This window comes from Myotis brandtii, unplaced genomic scaffold, assembly GCF_000412655.1.
Source record: "Myotis brandtii unplaced genomic scaffold, ASM41265v1 scaffold482, whole genome shotgun sequence".
NCBI lineage: Eukaryota > Metazoa > Chordata > Mammalia > Chiroptera > Vespertilionidae > Myotis > Myotis brandtii.
Genome location: NW_005368420.1, coordinates 148151 through 165688, shown reverse-complemented (window position 1 = coordinate 165688; position 17538 = coordinate 148151). Strand labels below are relative to the sequence as shown.

Sequence of the window (17538 nt, the reverse complement as noted above, 5' to 3'; positions counted from 1 at the left end):
TTTGTGGGCTTGTTGGCTCCATGTCCACCTTCGGTGCCAAGAGCAGGGCACCTGTTTCACTCAGCACTGCTCCCGCCAAGGCCCGGTGCTCAGTGTTTGTTCAGTGAACGCAAAAGTGAATGGATGATGCGTGAACACATGCAAAGGGCACTGGGCAGTGATCAGCTTCCCATGGCGGCCACTCCAAAGGTGCCTTTGGGTTCTTGCAAACCTCCTCCCTGTGGCCGGGCCTCCTCTCCCCCGTGTGCTCCCGGCCAGTGCCCCATAGTCAGGAAGGTCTCAGGACAACTGCGTGCTTGGCCAGAGCAGGTGGGAGACCTGCTTGGGGGCAGATGTCAGGGCCTGGCCCTCACTCAACTTCACGAAGAGGCAGATTTGCCTGCTGAAGCCACCAAGTCCAAGGGCGGGGCTTTGGAATCGGACAGACCTGGGCTGAACCCCAGGAAGCTGCCTGACCGTGGGAAGCTACTTAACTTTGAGGTGGCCCAGGTCTGCGAAGGGGGGCAATGCTGGCCTCTTGTGACATTTTGGTGCTCTGAGGAGTGTAGGGGGTTGGGCAGGGGCCTGGCATGTTCTGAGCACCGGGGGGCGTGGAGGTGGCAGAGGACACCCAGTGCTGCTGGGATGTTGCTGCCCCAGCAGCCTCCCCCCAGCGCCCAGGTGAAGAGCTGGGCTTCTCCCGTCCAGAGTGGAGACATTTCCTGACTGTTTGGGGCTAAAAGTGACCGAAAGTCCATGAGGCAACATTTTCTGAGTTGCTTTTCCTCATCCTTACAGAGTGACATGGCAGAAAGTCCCATTTCCGTCAGGGGCTCCAAATGCCCCCTCTCTCACCGGCACTTACAAGCTCTCAGCCCAACCAGCCCCGCAGCCAGGGGCTCCCCTGGGGCGGAGGCCAGTCCGCACTGAGGACATGCTGCCCGGCGCACTGAACAGCAAAAGCAGAGGTGCGTCCCTGAGCCCGGGAACGGCAGACAGTTCCCGCCAGGGGCAGTGCTGGCTTCTGCAGAGCAGAGGTTGAGGAATTGCCTTTGAGTGTTGCTAATGGGGGAACTCCTGGCAGTTTAGGCTAAAAATCAGCACAGGAAACGTACTCTAAACACGGCTCCACCCTCGACTGGGCGATGGGGTCTGATGGGGCTGCCACTTACTGGTGCCATGGACCTCCTCCCCAGTGAAGCGGATGTTGAAGGCATAGGTGGGGTCACCGCCACTGGCCAGTTTGACACAAAGCTGAGAGGATGGCACGGAGGCCAGCTGCCTGGCAGCTTGGCAGAAGTAGGAGTTTTCAGAAGCTCTGATCTCCCCTGGAAAGAGAGAGGAACTGAGAACACCCACCAACCCCGGGGCAGTGTGCAGCCCCTCCCCATCTCTGCCTGCTGCTCAGCCCTCACCCTGCCCCCTCGACAGGCCCCTTGCCTTCTCTCTGCTCCGGGACATCTTCCCATCTCTCTAGTAGTGCCCTCCTGGAGCCACTCCCAGTTCTCAAAGTGTCGGCCCCTCTGGTCCCTCCTTTTGTCTCCTGGGGAGCTCACCCCCACCCAGGCCCCTCTCTGTGATGCCAGAAACCCGATGTTAGCAGGTCCCTGGCCAACCAGAATGAAGTCTGCATGTCCCACCCTCCCCTGCAGTAGGTGTGGCCAGGGCGAGATGTAAGGAAAGGTCCCCTCCCTCCTGCTGCCTGGAGCGCAGAGCTCTCATGCGAGGGACCTGCAGGTGGAAGCCACGTGGATGGGGACCGTCCCCCAGCCCTGGACTCCCTTCTTCTGGAGGCTGTTATGTGTGCAAACTCACTTGTTTGTGAATGAAAGCGCTGCTGCTGCACCTGCTGGTCTGCGTAGCTGGTCTTACCTCCCACGATTTCCAGGGGGTCCAGGGTGATCTCCGGCGCCGCGTGGTCCGCGGTCCTCTGCACGGTGGCGTTCAGGACCCGGTTCATGACAGTCACCTTCGTGTCATAGAAGATCAGCCCTGGCGGGAGGAATTGGAGAGGCTGGGTGGGGCTGCTTCCTTTCCTTCCCTGTTACCAAGGCCTGGTGGAGGCCACGCTGCGTCCTCCTAGACGCCCTTCAGGCCCTGGGTGGTCTTTATGCAGGACAATTTGTTAGGATCTACCTCAGTGGTTCTCAACCTTCTGGCCCTTTAAATACAGTTCCTCATGTTGTGACCCAACCATAAAATTATTTTCGTTGCTACTTCATAACTGTCATGTTGCTACTGTTATGAATCGTAATGTAAATATCTGATATGCAGGATGGTCTTAGGCGACCCCTGTGAAAGGGTCGTTCGACCGCCAAAGGGGTGGCGACCCACAGGTTGAGAACCGCTGATCTACCTAAACGCTAACTCACAAACCCATGAACTCTGTCATGCCCAAGAGGCACCCAGTTGGTGGAAATACAAACCCAAACACATAGCGAACAAAGAGGTTTGCTGCAGCATTTCCTGAAACAGCAAAAATAAAACCACCCCAGTGTCTATCAATAGAGAAAGGCTGTGAATCAACTGTGAGCCCTGACGGGTGGTCTGTGAGGTGAGGCGGTTCTGTGGATGCCCACAGAGGTCTGAGGCAGGCTACCAAACAGAAAATGGAACTGCAGAACAGAACGTATAAGACCCATTCTGATTTTACAAATAAGACAAAAATGGGTCTATTTGTATGTGAAAAATCTGGAAGGACACTCGTCTGCTCATGGCCATCTCTGGGAAGCAGACAGTAGTTCGGAGCTTTAACATGTGTTTGCCGAGCACCGAGAAACTGCTCTTGGGCGGACCAGCTGCTCCAGAGGAGACCTGCACGTCACGTGTACGGCTGGGTGTGGGGGTGTCATCCTGGGCAGTGGCCTGGATGTGGGCAATGGCCACGTGACATGACATGACACTGCCTGTCGGCTGGCCCTGGAGGGCCCAGGCACTGACCTTTGGCCTCCTTCAGCAGGGCTGCGATGCTGTGGGTGTACATGGGCGTCGGGCGCAGCTCCACCAGGGGCAGGAAGAAGGTCTCCAGCGTGGTGTTCAGGGACTGGAGCAGGGCGAAGCGCAGGCGCAGGCTCTCGATGGGCACGTCTGCGGGGCGAGGGGGGCAGTTAGGCTGGGGTCTCAGCAGAGCGAGGCTGAGACTCCATTTGTGAACAAACTCAGGTGGTCCTTGCCCACTGTGGATTTTACCCCCCAATGTGCCTGTGACAAAGGGCAAGGCCCAGGCAGGCCAGCGAGAGGCCCTGGGTTGACTGTGTATTATATTTTTAAACTCTTAATTTTGAAATAACTACCAACTTGTAGAGAGTTGCAACAACAGTGCAGAGTCCTGTGTACTTTTCCCCCAACGTGAGCTCTAACCCAGGAAGCAGGGGTTCTGGCACGCTGTCCTTTGTCTGTCCTCACACCCGTCTCCTCTCCATCTGTGAGAGGCAGATGTTGGGACAATTCCTGGCCCACGATTCCCTTCACAGTATCCAGGAGAGAGCTGCGTGTGGCTGTGTGGCTGTGCAGGCGGAGCAGCAGCCTGGGGCACACGTGGGGACAGGCACAGAAACAAGCCAGGGCCCATCTGCCAACATGTGACAGCGGTCCTTTTCCAGGGCTTATGGAGAATGTCCTTTTCCTGTGTGTGTTCCTGGTACCGTCATGGGGACTCCCCGACAGGACAGGGCAGTGGAGGCGGGTGTCTGGAAAGCCATTTCCCCAGGGCCACATACTCAAGAGACAGGCCACTCTGGGGTCGGTGGTGTCTGCGGGGTCCAGATACACCTCGTGGGGGTGGAGCCGCGCGGGCGTGATGGCCAGGTGGCGGCACAGCCGGTTAATGTACTGCACGAGCGCCACGTCCATCTCCAGGGTCCACTTCCGTGAGGCCTTGTGCGCGTGGCGGACATCGATGCAGGCGCACCTAGGGGGCAGAAGGGCACGGTGGGGCAGGGGCTTCTGCCCTCCAGAGCCCATGACACACAGGAGCGAGCCCTTCTAGCTATTACAGACATGTTGCTTTAGAATTAGTTAGCTGTCCAATTTGTTCCCTTCCCTCTTAAAATATAGTTTCTCATTCAAAGTGGGTGATTCTCCTTTCAACCAAAATCCCCAAACGCATCTGTTTACTGGTTTCCAAAACGAGTCAGGAAACGTGTTGCTGCCCCACAAAGCCCAGGCCCGACTGCGATCACCTCTGTGCCCCAAGGAAGGTACAAACAGTTTCTCCGCTCGGAGAACAGACTCGTAAAGCGCCGCCCCTTCTCCAGGCCCAGCACCCGCTGCTGTGGGTGAGGGGCTGGAGGGAGAGGGCAAGGAGACTGTTTTGGTTTGCAAACACCTTGTCTGCTTGGGGCTCACGTAGAACTAGGAAGGGGGAAGCAGATGTGTCTGACCATGAAGACGCAAGAGCAGTGACCTTGCTGTGCCTGACAGGGATAGAGGGAAGGAAAGACTCAGAGGGAAAAGGTTCTTTGGAATAAGAAACCGTCCCCATTAGGGGCTGAAATGTGTTTCTTCCCTCCCCTCCCCCACTCACACGCTGAAACCCACTGTGACTGTATTTGGAGACAGGCCCTAATCTAGTGGGACAGGTGCCCTTACAAGAGGGACAGACCGCAGGGATGCCTCGCACAGGTGACCAGCGCGCAAGGTGACCATCTGCCAGCCAAGGAGAGGCCACAGGAGAAACCACGCTGCTCACACCCTGATCTTGGACGTCCAGCCTCCAGAACTGGGAGGAAATGAATTTCTGTTGTTCAGAACAGGGTTTTTTTCAAATGGGCATGGAAACCCACTTTACCATCTGAAAAGTTAGAAAATAACTCACTAGGCATTAAAAATGGCAGAGAGAATGGCTTCACAGGAAGTATTTTCTTGGGGAGGCACCCAGTGGCTGAAAATCCTTTTTATAGGGGTTGAGGGACCACCTCTTACCTCTCAAAGTGGAGGTCATAACCACAGGATAAAATCGCCCTCCAGACACTACGGATGTCTTGCTTGGCTCGGTCAACAACAAACTTGTGAAATCCTTCCAAGGTCAGATACTTTTCCTCTGGGACTGAGGGAAAGCGTTTGTGTTAGGAACTTGGTGAGAACTGCGCACAGTGGGGCCGCACAACATGCTCTGGTTGCATCCTCTTTCAGGGCCAATCTATCTAGTCCCCTTCTATCTCCTGTCACTCCAGCCATCTCCACCCACTGCTACCTACACGCATCACCTGACCTTATGGGGTCCCCAAGCCGCAGCCTCACGTCACCTGTCTGGTCACCAAGTAGTGCGGTGCTTTTCTGATAGTCCCTTCTCTCTCTCATCTCAAACACTCCTGACTAATTTTGTGACAATGAGAATAGCTTTCCCCAACTCTGCCTGGGCCTTTAGGAGGCTAAAATGCTAATGTTCCAGGTAAGAACCTTCTGGAAGAGAATTCCCAAGCAGATGTCCAGATCTTACTTTCAGTTACAGTCATCTAGTCTTTGCCCTGGATAGATGGTATTTCTGGAGCTGCTATTTTGACCTCCTTAAGTTCATGGTCATCAAAGCAGCATTCTGGGCCAGTGTCTTTGGAAATGCTGTCCCTGCCTAAACTAAAGCCAAGGGCGCCCAGCTAGTCAGGCAAAAGCAAAGAGGTTGGTTCCCGGTGGACCGCCCATCCCCAGGAGGAAGCCGCTCCCAAGCCTGCAGGGCCCCACGCGCTCACTCACCTTCTTGCTTTTTGGTGGGTGACTTTTCTGGGTCCTTTTCATCTGGCTTGCTCTTTTCTGGGGACTTGGGCTTCACAGTTGGCTTCTTCTCACTTAAAGCAGATCTGCTGTAGACCAAAGCACTGGAATCAGAATGCCTGCGCCACACTCCTCCTGAGAGGAACGTGGAGCCTCACCTATGCATTAGCTCACACCCCCAACTACAGCTTAGGGTTCAGACGGGGTGGGTTTGAGATTAGCTTTGTTCTGACCCAGAATAGTTTATGGAGCAAATTATCAGGACAAATGATATTGTCAAATAGAAAAAACGTTGAATAAACACTTTTCAAATGTTCTTTATACTTCAGAGCTGCACTGTCCAGGAAGAAACCACGAGCCACATGTAACTCCTTACGTTTAAATCAGTAAAATAACATCACAAGTTCAGGTCCTTGGCTGCACCCACACATTTCGGGTGCTTGCGTGTGGCTACCTCTGGAATGGCCCAGCCGGGAAACAGCACAGCTCCAGCCCCACAAGAAGTTCTAGCGGACGGAACTGACTGAAAAGCACTATTTGTTTATAATTAATAAAAAGACCCCTTATTTTCTGATTATTTAAACAATTCCTCTAGAGCAGCGGTTCTCAACCTGTGGGTCGCGACCCCTTTGGCGGTCGAACGACCCTTTCACAGGGGTCGCCTAAGACCATCCTGCATATCAGGTATTTACATTACAATTCATAACAGTAGCAACATGACAGTTATGAAGTAGCAACAAAAATAATTTTATGGTTGGGTCACAGCATGAGGAACTGTATTTAAAGGGCCAGAAGGTTGAGAACCACTGCTCTAGAGACTCCTGTTAGGTAACACTTTGCTATCAGAGTTTCAACTATGAGTACTTGTGAGTCATAAGCCCGTATCTAAAGAAAAATCTAATAATATGTAGGCAATCCGCATGGACTAGTATGTAGCTATTTACAAAAAGGAATGAGGCCCGCCTGGTGTAGCTCAGTGGTTGAGCCAAGAGTTCACCAGTTGGATTCCCGGTCAGGGCACATGCCTGGGTTGCAGGCTCCATCCCCAGTAGGGGGCGTGAGGAGGCAGCCAATCAGTGTCTCTCTCATCGAAGTTTCTATTTCTCTGTCTCCCTTCCTCTCTCTAAAATAAATAAAAACCATATTAAAAGGAAAAATGGAACGAGGAAGTTCTTTTTGTGCAAAATTAGTAAAGGGAAACAGCAAGGACTGGCAGTAGCAGAGCCCCTCTCCCCCGTCTTGGGCGTGTGTGTTTGCTTGTGTAGAGAGTACTGGGAGGCTACGGAAGTAACACTGGCTGTCTCAGGGACCCGGAGGCTTGAGGATGGATGGGGAGAAGGGTGGCTTTTCACTGCATATACTTTGAAATTTTGTACTATTTTAGCCATTTAACACTTAAGAAGAGAATAGATGTGCATAAACACAAAGTTACGCACTTAAGTGTTAATTAAAAGCAGTCACTATGCTTGGGTAGTTCAATTTTTTTCAATATGCACATATTCAGCCCTAGCTAGTTTGGCTCAGTGGATAGAGCATCGGCCTGCGGACTGAAGGGTCCTGGGTTCGATTCTGGTCAGGAACATGTGCCCGAGTTGCAGGCTCAATCCCCAGTGGAGAGCCTGCAGGGAGCAGCCGATCAATGATTTTCTCTCATCATTGATGTTTCTATCTCTCCCTCTCCCTTCCTCTCTGAATCAATAAAAATATATTTTAAAAAAATATGCACATATTCATTTTATAGTCTTTGTACAATAACTACACATTATTTGTGTGGTTAACAGAGGTTAGAAGTTTTGAACAAGTCTGTACATCTTAGATGTTTTATTGTTTAGACTGGTGTGCTATCCAGCCTGCATGGTCCAGGTTTTACTATTCCTGTGAATAAAATGAAACGCTCTCTCAGTTGACAAGCCGAGGACTAAAAGGGCCCCAGCAGCTGAGAAGGGCCAGGATGTCTGGCCTCCCAGGAGCCTGCCAGGAGGTGGTCCCTGTGTCCCCCTGCCCGGCCCATCTCCTGAGCAAGGGCGCCCACCTGACGCTGTTGAGCACGGCCTTGTCCTTGGTGGGTGGCTTGGTGATGGGCCGCTTGGTGCTCACCACCTTCACCGGGTGCTGCTCCTTTCCCGCTTTGCTGTACTTGCTCTTGTCGAACTTGGGCTTCGGCACGCCGTATTTCCTCAGGATCTGTGGGGCACCAAAAAGGACAGGGTCCTCAGGCTCCCCCTGAGGCACACCCTGGGCTCGGCACAGGCACATGCACGACGGGGAGGGGCAGCTACCTGTGTGAGCTGGTCCTCCAGCACCTTCTTTGGAGGCCGGACATTGGTGAAGAAGAGGTGGAGGAGGTTGCCTGGCGTCTGGGAGTTGATCTGCTCTTTGCTGAGATAAATGTCAGACACTTTGATGGGCTTTGCCGGGGTCAGGCTCAGCATCTGCTCTGAATGGGCGCAGCTCTTAAATATCTCCGTCAGCACCTCTCGGGCCCCGGGCACCAGCTTCTCACCTGTCACAGGATGAGGGCGGGCAAAACAATTCTGCCGTGAGTGCACCAGGTCAGGATGCACCCCGCAGCATTTTATTTATTTTTCATAAACAATTTACTTTTAAGAGTGGGAAACAGACATTCAATGGTGATGATGAGCCCACGGAAGCCTCAGGTCCCCTTTGTGGGAACACACCTCAGCTCCACGCCCAGACTTCTTTGCTGTAAGGTGTGGCCCAGTGACCTAGGACGGCAGCCACTCCTCTGCACTCATGCCCTCTCTGGCTGCATGCAAATGACAAGGCCCCCAGAAGAGCTGACTGGTTTCTTCCTCTCTGGGGGTGTGACACACAGAGCCACACCCAGGTCAGGCCCAGCTAGGAGAACCAGGGCATGAAGGCCTTGCTGGCATCTGGGCTGATTTTTTTTGGGGGGGGGGGGGGGAGACAGGGGTGAAGAAGAGGTAGTTGAGCCCTGAGAGCTGAGTTAGCAGAACCACAACTTTAAGAATATTGAGAAAACGCATGTGGCAGGAACAAGGCAAATGTGTCACCAAAGACTGAGCACCTTTTGTGGAAGGTTTGACTCTAACAGAATCGGGAACTAGAACTAAATTCAGATTCAAAATACAAAAAAACTGGGAAAGCACTAATTATGGCAGAAAAAGACCTCAGGCTTCCCACAGATCTGACACGTCCCATGTGGGCAGCTGAAGGGGCGCAATATCCACCAACAAGGGAACAGGCCCGAGCGGGCGAGGAGAGCAGGACAGCGCCCCAGGCCTCTCAGGCACAAAATTCCCCCAAACTCAGTGATACATATTTTAATGCAGTATTTTAAAAATTAAAATTAATATAAAAATCCATGATGAGCAAAATATTAACAGTACTGTAGTGAGCCATATTAAAGCCCGATGCAAAAGGAAAAATCAGAAATATTGATTTTGTCTTTATGTAAAATGTTAACATTTTGTTCATTATACATTAAATTTAACTTTTATGAACAGTTCATTAAAATGTTATTTATCTAGATTATTAACTTTTTGGGAGCCCCATTAAATTTTGTGCCCAAGGCCTCACCTAACCCTAGTCCCAATGCTGAGGGAACATTTCAAAACTTCATGTCTGGGGAATAAAATCTGAAACAGTAACAACAAAACCCATACTCAGGATTACATTTTTGTACACAAAAACCAAAACAAACTCAATAACCCTATTATGAAATTTCTAACATTAAAGATTTAGAAAAAAGGCCATGATTAAAAATTGAGAGACTGGTATGAAATACAAACAAGAACACGAAGAACTGTAATGACAAAATGAAAGAAGACAAACTGCTGCCGCTTTGGGAGTGCAGCTCAGCCGAGCGGCTGGCTCCTGGCGGGCCTTCTGCTGATTCAGCTCTGGGGCCCCCAGCAGAGCCCGGGTCCTGGATGCACAAAAGGAGTGGGCAGCCAGAGAGCGTCCACCCGCCTAAGAGCCGCCAGAACGACAAAGAGGAACTTGTGAAAAAGGAGTTGGAACTGTTTCTTCCCCAATAATTAGTTTTACAGGGTGAGGCATTCACTGTCCTCAAGTTCATGACCAAATCATCACCAGCAATGTGAGTGGTACAGTCTAGCTCCAGAGGACAGAACAAAATAAATACACTTCAAGTTGAACAAGGGGTGCCTGGTGAGATAAAAAGGAACATGACTTGAATGCAAGCCCACATTCAGGTCTAAGCCGGCTGTGGCAGTGCCATTCCTGGTGTCCTTCGGCTGCCCGACGGCCCTCTAGCCCTGACAGCCAGGAGAGGGTAGGAGTGCTCTCTCTACCTCATATGAAGATGCATGCACTGAATCCTCCATTAGTCAAGCGATGAACCTCTTGTCCATCTCCCCAACACCCCAAATCATTTCTTAAGTCTGCAAATCCTAGGAGTGCCCCCAGAGTTCCTCTATGAGATGTTAAAAATAGGGGACATTGGGAATGGGGAGGTGGGGATAATTTTCATTCAATTTTTTCTGTAAATTTGAAACTGCTCAAAAAAAGAACATTCATTTAAAAAATCCATAACCCACCTTTAACTGACTTGTCATTGAAATAATCTTCTAACCCCGGGCTTCCCTGAGTGTCAAACAAACTCTGATTTACTACAGACACAGTGAGAATCTCTTCTGTCGACATTTCCATCAATTCATCTTCACCGTCCAAACTTGATAAACCGATCAAATCATTATTGTTAAATAAACTTGCTCGAATTTTCTCGATTTTGGCTCGGGATCTTATCTGTGTGAACAAAGAAAAGGGTCAGGACTGGAGTAGAGAGTGACTTCCTTCAAAAGGAATGACCTTGGCCTCCTTCCTGCCCTCCCTTGGACTCTCTCCTCATCTTCAGTGTTGGGCAAGTGGCCCTTCTCTCCCCTGCACCGACAGCACTACCTTTAGGGAAACACTTCAACCCTGGCCAGTCTGTGGCTTTACCCAAAGCCCAGGGGACTGGAGTCCTTGCCAGCCTCAGAGCAAGTCCTCAGGAAGAAGGCAGCTAAGTTAAAGATGCGACTCTGGGGAGCAGACCGACTGACCGCTAGACCTGTGAGGCCCCTTTCAGGAAGGTCGTGAGAACACTCTTCCCAGCGCTCCCTCTATACCCGATGAGGGAGGACAGTTTTGCTCTGAGCCTGACCCCCATTACACAGGGATGCAGGGTGTCACAGGATGCAGGGTTTCTAAACAAGGTGGCCCAAGACACAGGTGGCATTTTGAAGTGGAAATGAGACCCGGCTCCCTGTATCACCTGAAACTCAGCATCACCTGGGACAAGGCGAGAGCCGGTCCTCACTGTGCATTGAGCTCCCTCCTGTGATGGCCACAGTAGTGAGGCCTGAGTTGGAATGCAGTTGGTAGAGTCCACTGTCAGGCAAGGTCAGCCCCTTGGGCCCTCTGCCTCTTCCCACTCACAATGAGCTGGTTTACTTTTGACATCAGACTGGACAGCACTCAGAGCTGTGACCTCAAACTCAGGTAATGAGCCTAACAAATCATTGTTTCCAAAAGCTGCCCCAGGGAGCCCCTAAGTCCCTAGGACATAATACTGGGTGCCTTAAAGAGGCTTGAGGGATTCAAAGTGCTCATGATTTTAGTGGCTGCCTAGGCGGGAGAGCAGTTACCTCCACAACTGCAAAGCCTTTGATGGGGCGCGCCGCGAGTGGCTGGTTGTCCAGGGACGTGACTGTGTACATGGAGCCCATGTCTGACGCTGAGGCTGTCTCTGCGTTGTCCAGCGGCTCCCCCAGGCTGCCCAGGCTGCCCAGGCTGCCAGTGCTGCACAGGGAGATGTCCAGGCTCTCCTGGCTGGACACTACATGGGGCTCCAACAAGCCAGGAGGGATGGGCAGCTCCAGGGCTACAGGCAACAGATCCATAGACAGGTCGCTGACTGTCTGCGAGATGCCCTGGGAGCTGCAGATGGAGGCCTGACTGGTGGAGGCGGATGCACTGATGCTCATGGCAGGGGTCAGGCTGCTGGACGTGCTGACTTCCAAGCTGTCCGTGCTGGGGAAGCCGAGGGTCTTCTCTGGCTCGGCTTTCCCATCACTGCCCTCGGCCTTGTCTTTTGGCTTCTTGGGGTCTTCGTCCTGCAGGGGAATGTAGATCTCATCTTTAAAGACCCCGCCGTGGGCATTGCAGGCCTTGCGGATGGCACCTCTGACGATGCCCTCGTCCAGGTGGGTAGGGATTCCGGAGATCACCAGCAAGCGGCTGTGGGCAGTTGGGCCTACCAGGGCCTGGCAGGCATCGGCAATGGCGTCGCTCGTCACGCCCAGCCCCTGTGGGTCCTTCCTGGTGAGGTGCCGGAGAATGATGAGCAAGGTGAGGGCTCTATGGAACCACAGCATGTCCTCGGGCTTGCTGCCCCCGATGCTGAGCAGGCTGGAGTCGGAGTCCATGGAGCGGGACGACTGGCGCTTCCCAGAGGAGGAGGCCTTTTCCCGCTTCATCTTGACTTTCTTCCTCTTGGACAGGAGGCTGGGGCTCTGTGGTGTCTGTCCTGGGGAGGACGAGGAGGAGGAGGACGAGTCACTGAGGTTTGGGGTGGTCACTGAGGTCACTCCGCTGGCCGTGACACTCATGTTGGTAGGCAGGGTCACTTCGGCCACTGCCAGGCAGCCTTCCATGAGTGCATGAAAATATGTGGAGAACCTGCCCTGGTCGGGGGCCGCCGCTGTCCCCGAGCCTCCGCTACCCGAGACCCAGCTCTGGGTCTCCTCGTCGTACAGCTTGTGAAGCTCTGACTGCAGGGCCATCAGCATGGCCAGACAAGGGTTCAACTGCAGGGCAATGGAGGAGGACAGGCCAGCCGGGTGCTTCCTCTGCTCCAGCGCGTGCACCGTACGCAGCAGCTCTGCCAGGAGATGGAAAACAAGTTCCTTCACGCAGGCTGCCATGTCCGTGGTCCACAGGAAGTTTCCTGAAGCAAAAACAAAGCAACAGCAGTTACTCGTAGAGCACTTGCTATGTGCTAGGCTCTGTTCTAAGCACTTCGACGGGTGCAACCCTCACAGCAACCCTGTGAGACAAGTACTTCTATGTCTACCCTCCATCCTCATCTCCCAGGTGAAGAAACAGAGGCTCAAGAGCTGAGGGACTTGCCCAAGGTCACAGCTACTAATGGGACAGCTGGGCAGGCTGGCTCCAGAGGCTGTGGCCTTAACCCCCTACGGCACGTGATTGCATGGAGCTGGCTTCTGTGCGAGCACATGCCACAAGAATCATTGTTTTCTTTCTCGTAAGGTTATCAAAGCAAATTGGTGACAAGTCACTAGAACACTGTTTCCTGAACTGTGGGATGCTTCGTACTGGGGCACACAGTCCAATTTCAGCACAGAGCACAGAAACACACATGAAAAAGCGTCCCTTTTCTAGCTGCTTCCAGTCCTCATTTTGTCAACAAGGAAGCCTTCTTGGGGTTGTCTGTTCTGGACAGAGAGTGGGCCACAGACCAAGAGCCTCCCACAGGGAATGATATTTAGCCAGAATTTCATAACAGTAACTATCTTTTTAAAAAAATATTGATTTTAGAGAGAGAGAAACAATTTCTGTAGTGTTGAGCTGCAGGGCTCGGGAGCTGCCCCACAGGGCACATACCCTCAGTTCACTGAAGTCCTGAGGCCCACTTTCCTCTTTTATTTCTCTACTTTCATCATCTGCCTGATCCCTGAAGACCTCTGACTCTGTAACTTTTTCCTTCCCTCCAACGTATTATAAAAAAATTTAAAACAGAAAAATCAAGACTTCTGCAGGGAAAATGTGCATGCCCACCAGAGACACTTTGCTGCACCGGCTTTATCCCATATCATCCATCTGTCCCTGCAGAGGTTCAGCCGTAAACTCATTCATTCTTGATTATTTCAAAATAAGCTACAGACACTATGTTTTATCCCTAAACACTTAAACAGATACGTCATTAATTAAAGTTGTATATTTATTCAGAAATTTTTTAGGTAAATTCACATATGGTAAATGCACAACTCTAAAGTTTACTGTTCCATTACTTTCCCAAAAATGCAACACCTTTTTAACCTTTCAGGAGTTATGAAGTCATAATGTTTGATTTTGCAACAGCACCCACTTCCATGCCATTAACTTTTCAACAGCTTTCACCTCCAAAGTTATAATAATGGCATATATTTATGTTTTTCAAAAAATATGTTCTTATTGATTTGAGAGAGAGGAAGGGAGAGGGATGCAGAGATAGAAACATTGATGAGAGAGAATCATAGACTGGCTGCCTCCTGCACATCCCTCACTGGGAATCAGACCCACAACCTGGGCATGTGCCCTAACCAGGAATCAAACCAGTGACCTCTTGGCTCAGGGCTCAACACTCAACCATTGAGTCACATCGGCAGGGCTATATTTATGTTTTAAAGTAAAGGATGATAAAATTAATCTTCCTTGCATGATTAGTTGCCACCCCTCAAAACAATGGAAATCCCCTGCAGATCACAGATTTGGAAGCCTAGGCTACCTCTTACACTCTGTTCACTTCAATGGCAGTAACCTGGCAGGAGACCATCCCTGCTGGGCTACCTATGGTCACTCCCCCACCCATCTTGCAAGCTCCCTCCTCAGGCCAAGACAGCCCCCCACCCGACCCTGAGGGAGAGTGAGCCTCACCCAGCAGCCCCACCACTTGCAGGAGGACGGATGTCGGCACAGAGTCAGGCTCATCTTCCGATTTCCCCTCGCCGTCCTCTGACTTCCAGGACAGCAGCTGCTCTGCGAAGGCCATGGCCAGTGGGAATTCCAGGGGCAGGGAATGTAACACCAGCACAGCTCCAGGAGGCGGAGACACTCCTAAAACAAGGGCCCGGGAGGACAGCTCGTGATCGGCAGGACCTGACCAAAATAAGCCTGAGAAAAAGGCCGCCCAGGTGTCTGTGGAGAAACGGGCCAGAAAGCCTGGCCACTCATCTGCTGAAGGCAGCAGGAGCCAGGGGACCGCCCTCCAAGGAGTCCACTTATCTGTGTGACAACAGGACAAATGGCAGCAATAGGAAGAGGGAAGGACAACATCCCCCAGTCAGGAAGATGGCCCGGCACGGAGACAGTAAGTCAGATTTTAAAAGATGCTTCATTCGAACGGTCCCAGGTTGGTACAGAAAGAATCAGCCTTTTGTGTAGCTGCAATCCCATAAGAGCATTAAGTTTATACTAGGTTTAGAGAGAGAGTTACCAGGACCATGGGCTTTGATTCTCTTTTATTATCTCCTGTCCTTGCCATGGCCTGAATGGGACCAAAGCTGCCTACAGTGAGAGGAAAAGGCTGCCTGATGCCCTCATGTGCGCTGCACCCACCCCTACGCACACTGTCAGACGTAAGCGGGGAACCGGGTCCTGGCCAAGTCAGGAGGACCGTGTTGACGGGCCTGCACTTTGGGGTGATGTTTACATGGGAAGGTTTACTTGGGCATAATAGGCAAGACAGAGACCCTCTGTGTTTAATTAAAAAGTTGTAAAAACAGCTAGTGTAGGCAAAATACTATGAAAAAACAGACTCTAATAAAAGGACTATAAAGTTACTTAGCAATGACCAAATCACTTGAGAAACAGCCTTTCATTTCATTCCCTGCAGATGAAATAGCTCCAGGACTGGGGCTGCAGAGAAGCTAAGGCTCATTTTGGGGACTGAAAGTTCAAATATATCTTATAACTGTCTCTAGCAAGTCAGACAGCGTCAGTCTTTTCTTGTCAAACACACCAAGCAAGTGCCATGGAACTCTAAGCCTAGGTTATCCTTGCCTCAGACACAGTCAGCGGGCTGCAGTACAAAACGCACATGGTCGCGACAGCTTCAAGATTTACAGAGATGGAGAGCTCCATGGAGGCTTAACAAAAGATGCCAGGGAGACGAGACCAGCCAGGCCTTCCAGCCTCGTCACCGGACTGTTACCACTTAGATGGGGAACGATGCTCACGGAGGCCCATGCCCCCGGGAGCCACATTACACCCGAGAGATGGCGGTTTTATTTTATTTATTTATTTATTTTAAATATATTTTATTGATTTTTTACAGAGAGGAAGGGAGAGAGATAGTTAGAAACATCGATGAGAGAGAAACATCGACCAGCTGCCTCCTGCACATCTCCTACTGGGGATGTGCCCGCAACCCAGGCACGTGCCCTTGACCGGAATCGAACCTGGGACCTTTCAGTCCGCAGGCCGACGCTCTATCCACTGAGCCAAACCGGTTTCGGCGAGATGGTGGTTTTAACGAGAACTCGATGGAAGGCGGCTGGGATTATTACAGGCCGACACGAGACTGCTCTGCTGGGGCCATTCTAAATCGCAGGTGTCCCAGCACACGCTGAGAAAGGAAAGGGAATCCCCACTTAGTCTGGGCAGCATCTGCCAGGCCTTCCCCAGGCAGGAAAGGGAGCTTTTCATTTCCTGCCTCAACAATGCAGGGCCCCAAGCAGTTCTATTCTTTACTGAAAAGAAACTGGGACAGAGCAAGGTGCGAGGTACAAAACCCTTTCCGTGGTCAAAGAGAAGGAAAGCAGTGAAAACTTCCGGCTGACCTTATCGCTGTGAGCAACGGCACTTACCCAGCTTGATGTGGACCTTGTCTGTGGACAGGATCACGGAAGGGTACTGGTTGGTGGTGGGTGGAGGCGTGAGCCCGGTGTTGGCCGGAGATGCATCCCGTGGGTAACAGACGGCCTCGATGAGGTTTAGCTGCCCATTTCGCTTGACTTTGTGGCCGAGCCCGTACACCAGTACACGCGCCCACGGCGCCTTATACAGAGAGGAGCTGAGGAGGAGAGATGGGAGTGAGGGGAGCCCCCATGCACACCAGGGAGTCAGCAGGTGCTTTGTCATGAAGGAGGAAAGTGAGAACTGGGCACTCATAAGTCATTCCCACCCCATTTCAGAGGTCATTCTTTATAAAGACTAATTTCTAAAACATGCAAGAACTGTAACTTATTTCCAAATATAGTTAAGCAATAAAGAAAATTTTTGAGTTTTTCCTCTGTCAAGCCAGACACAATGTCCCCAGAATCCATTTTACTTTTCTTTCCCCGTCACCCTCTGGAGAAAACTTACTCTTTGCGGAATCCAGACTGACTTTCTTTGCAAGATACCACAACAAAAGCGGCTCCAGGGAAATTAACATCCATGCTGACTTTGGACTCAGAGATTGGAAATTCTTCGGAGGGGAACTGTTCTGGTGCTGTCTGCAGAGGGACATTTAACAAGGCACAGGCTCAACAGGAGAGCTCTTCATCTTCCCAGCTCCCAGGCAAAGGGCAGGGCCCCCTGCTCGCTGTCTCAGGTTCAGGAGGACAGGAAAGCCCTTCGGAGGAAGGACACTACAGACAGGACAAGGCAGCAGAGTGTGAAAGTGAGGAGATCAATGGGGTTGGGCGATGGGTGGAGGTGGGTTTGGAGAAGAAAGAGTGTCATTTCTAGGAAATCCACAAGACATCCAATTAAAATTGGGGCCCAGTTCAGGGATCTTAGAGCTTTGGACTTACCTGCAGGAAAGAGCAGATCTGCTTTGTCAGCTCCAAGAGGCTCTCTTCGCCCTGGTGCAGGGTCCGTGTGATGGCCACGTGCAGCCACTCCCTCACCGTCTGGGAGCTGCCCTGGTAGAAGAGGTCTGTGGCCGAGCAGTTCTGGGAGTGGACACAGTGCTGCAGAGACTGGGCCAGGAGGATTGAGCTGGAGCTGATGGTGCCGTCTGGGGACAGGAAGGAACCACAGTTTGCCAGAACCACAACAGCCAATGGTGTTGAGACTTTAAGTAACAGTGACCAGACTGTCCAGTAGCCGGGCTGAGTTAGCTTGGACAGGCTGTCTGGGGTAACAGACATAATGATG

General features: G+C 51.7%; 1 protein-coding gene across 1 annotated transcript in view; it reads right to left on the bottom strand.

Moving 5' to 3' along the window:
* HECTD4 (HECT domain containing E3 ubiquitin protein ligase 4) overlaps window positions 1-17538 on the bottom strand; it is a 126511-nt gene that overhangs the window by 7937 nt on the left and 101036 nt on the right. The window contains exons 57-70 of the mRNA XM_014547721.1: window positions 17193-17398; window positions 16762-16892; window positions 16263-16468; window positions 14332-14511; window positions 11322-12622; window positions 10233-10440; window positions 7968-8191; window positions 7721-7872; window positions 5671-5777; window positions 4903-5026; window positions 3699-3889; window positions 2920-3066; window positions 1852-1971; window positions 1152-1307 (exon numbers count right to left, since the gene is read on the bottom strand). Of these exons, the coding sequence (XP_014403207.1) occupies window positions 1152-1307; window positions 1852-1971; window positions 2920-3066; window positions 3699-3889; window positions 4903-5026; window positions 5671-5777; window positions 7721-7872; window positions 7968-8191; window positions 10233-10440; window positions 11322-12622; window positions 14332-14511; window positions 16263-16468; window positions 16762-16892; window positions 17193-17398 (3453 nt within the window). The remainder of the gene's footprint in view (window positions 1-1151; window positions 1308-1851; window positions 1972-2919; window positions 3067-3698; window positions 3890-4902; window positions 5027-5670; window positions 5778-7720; window positions 7873-7967; window positions 8192-10232; window positions 10441-11321; window positions 12623-14331; window positions 14512-16262; window positions 16469-16761; window positions 16893-17192; window positions 17399-17538) is intronic.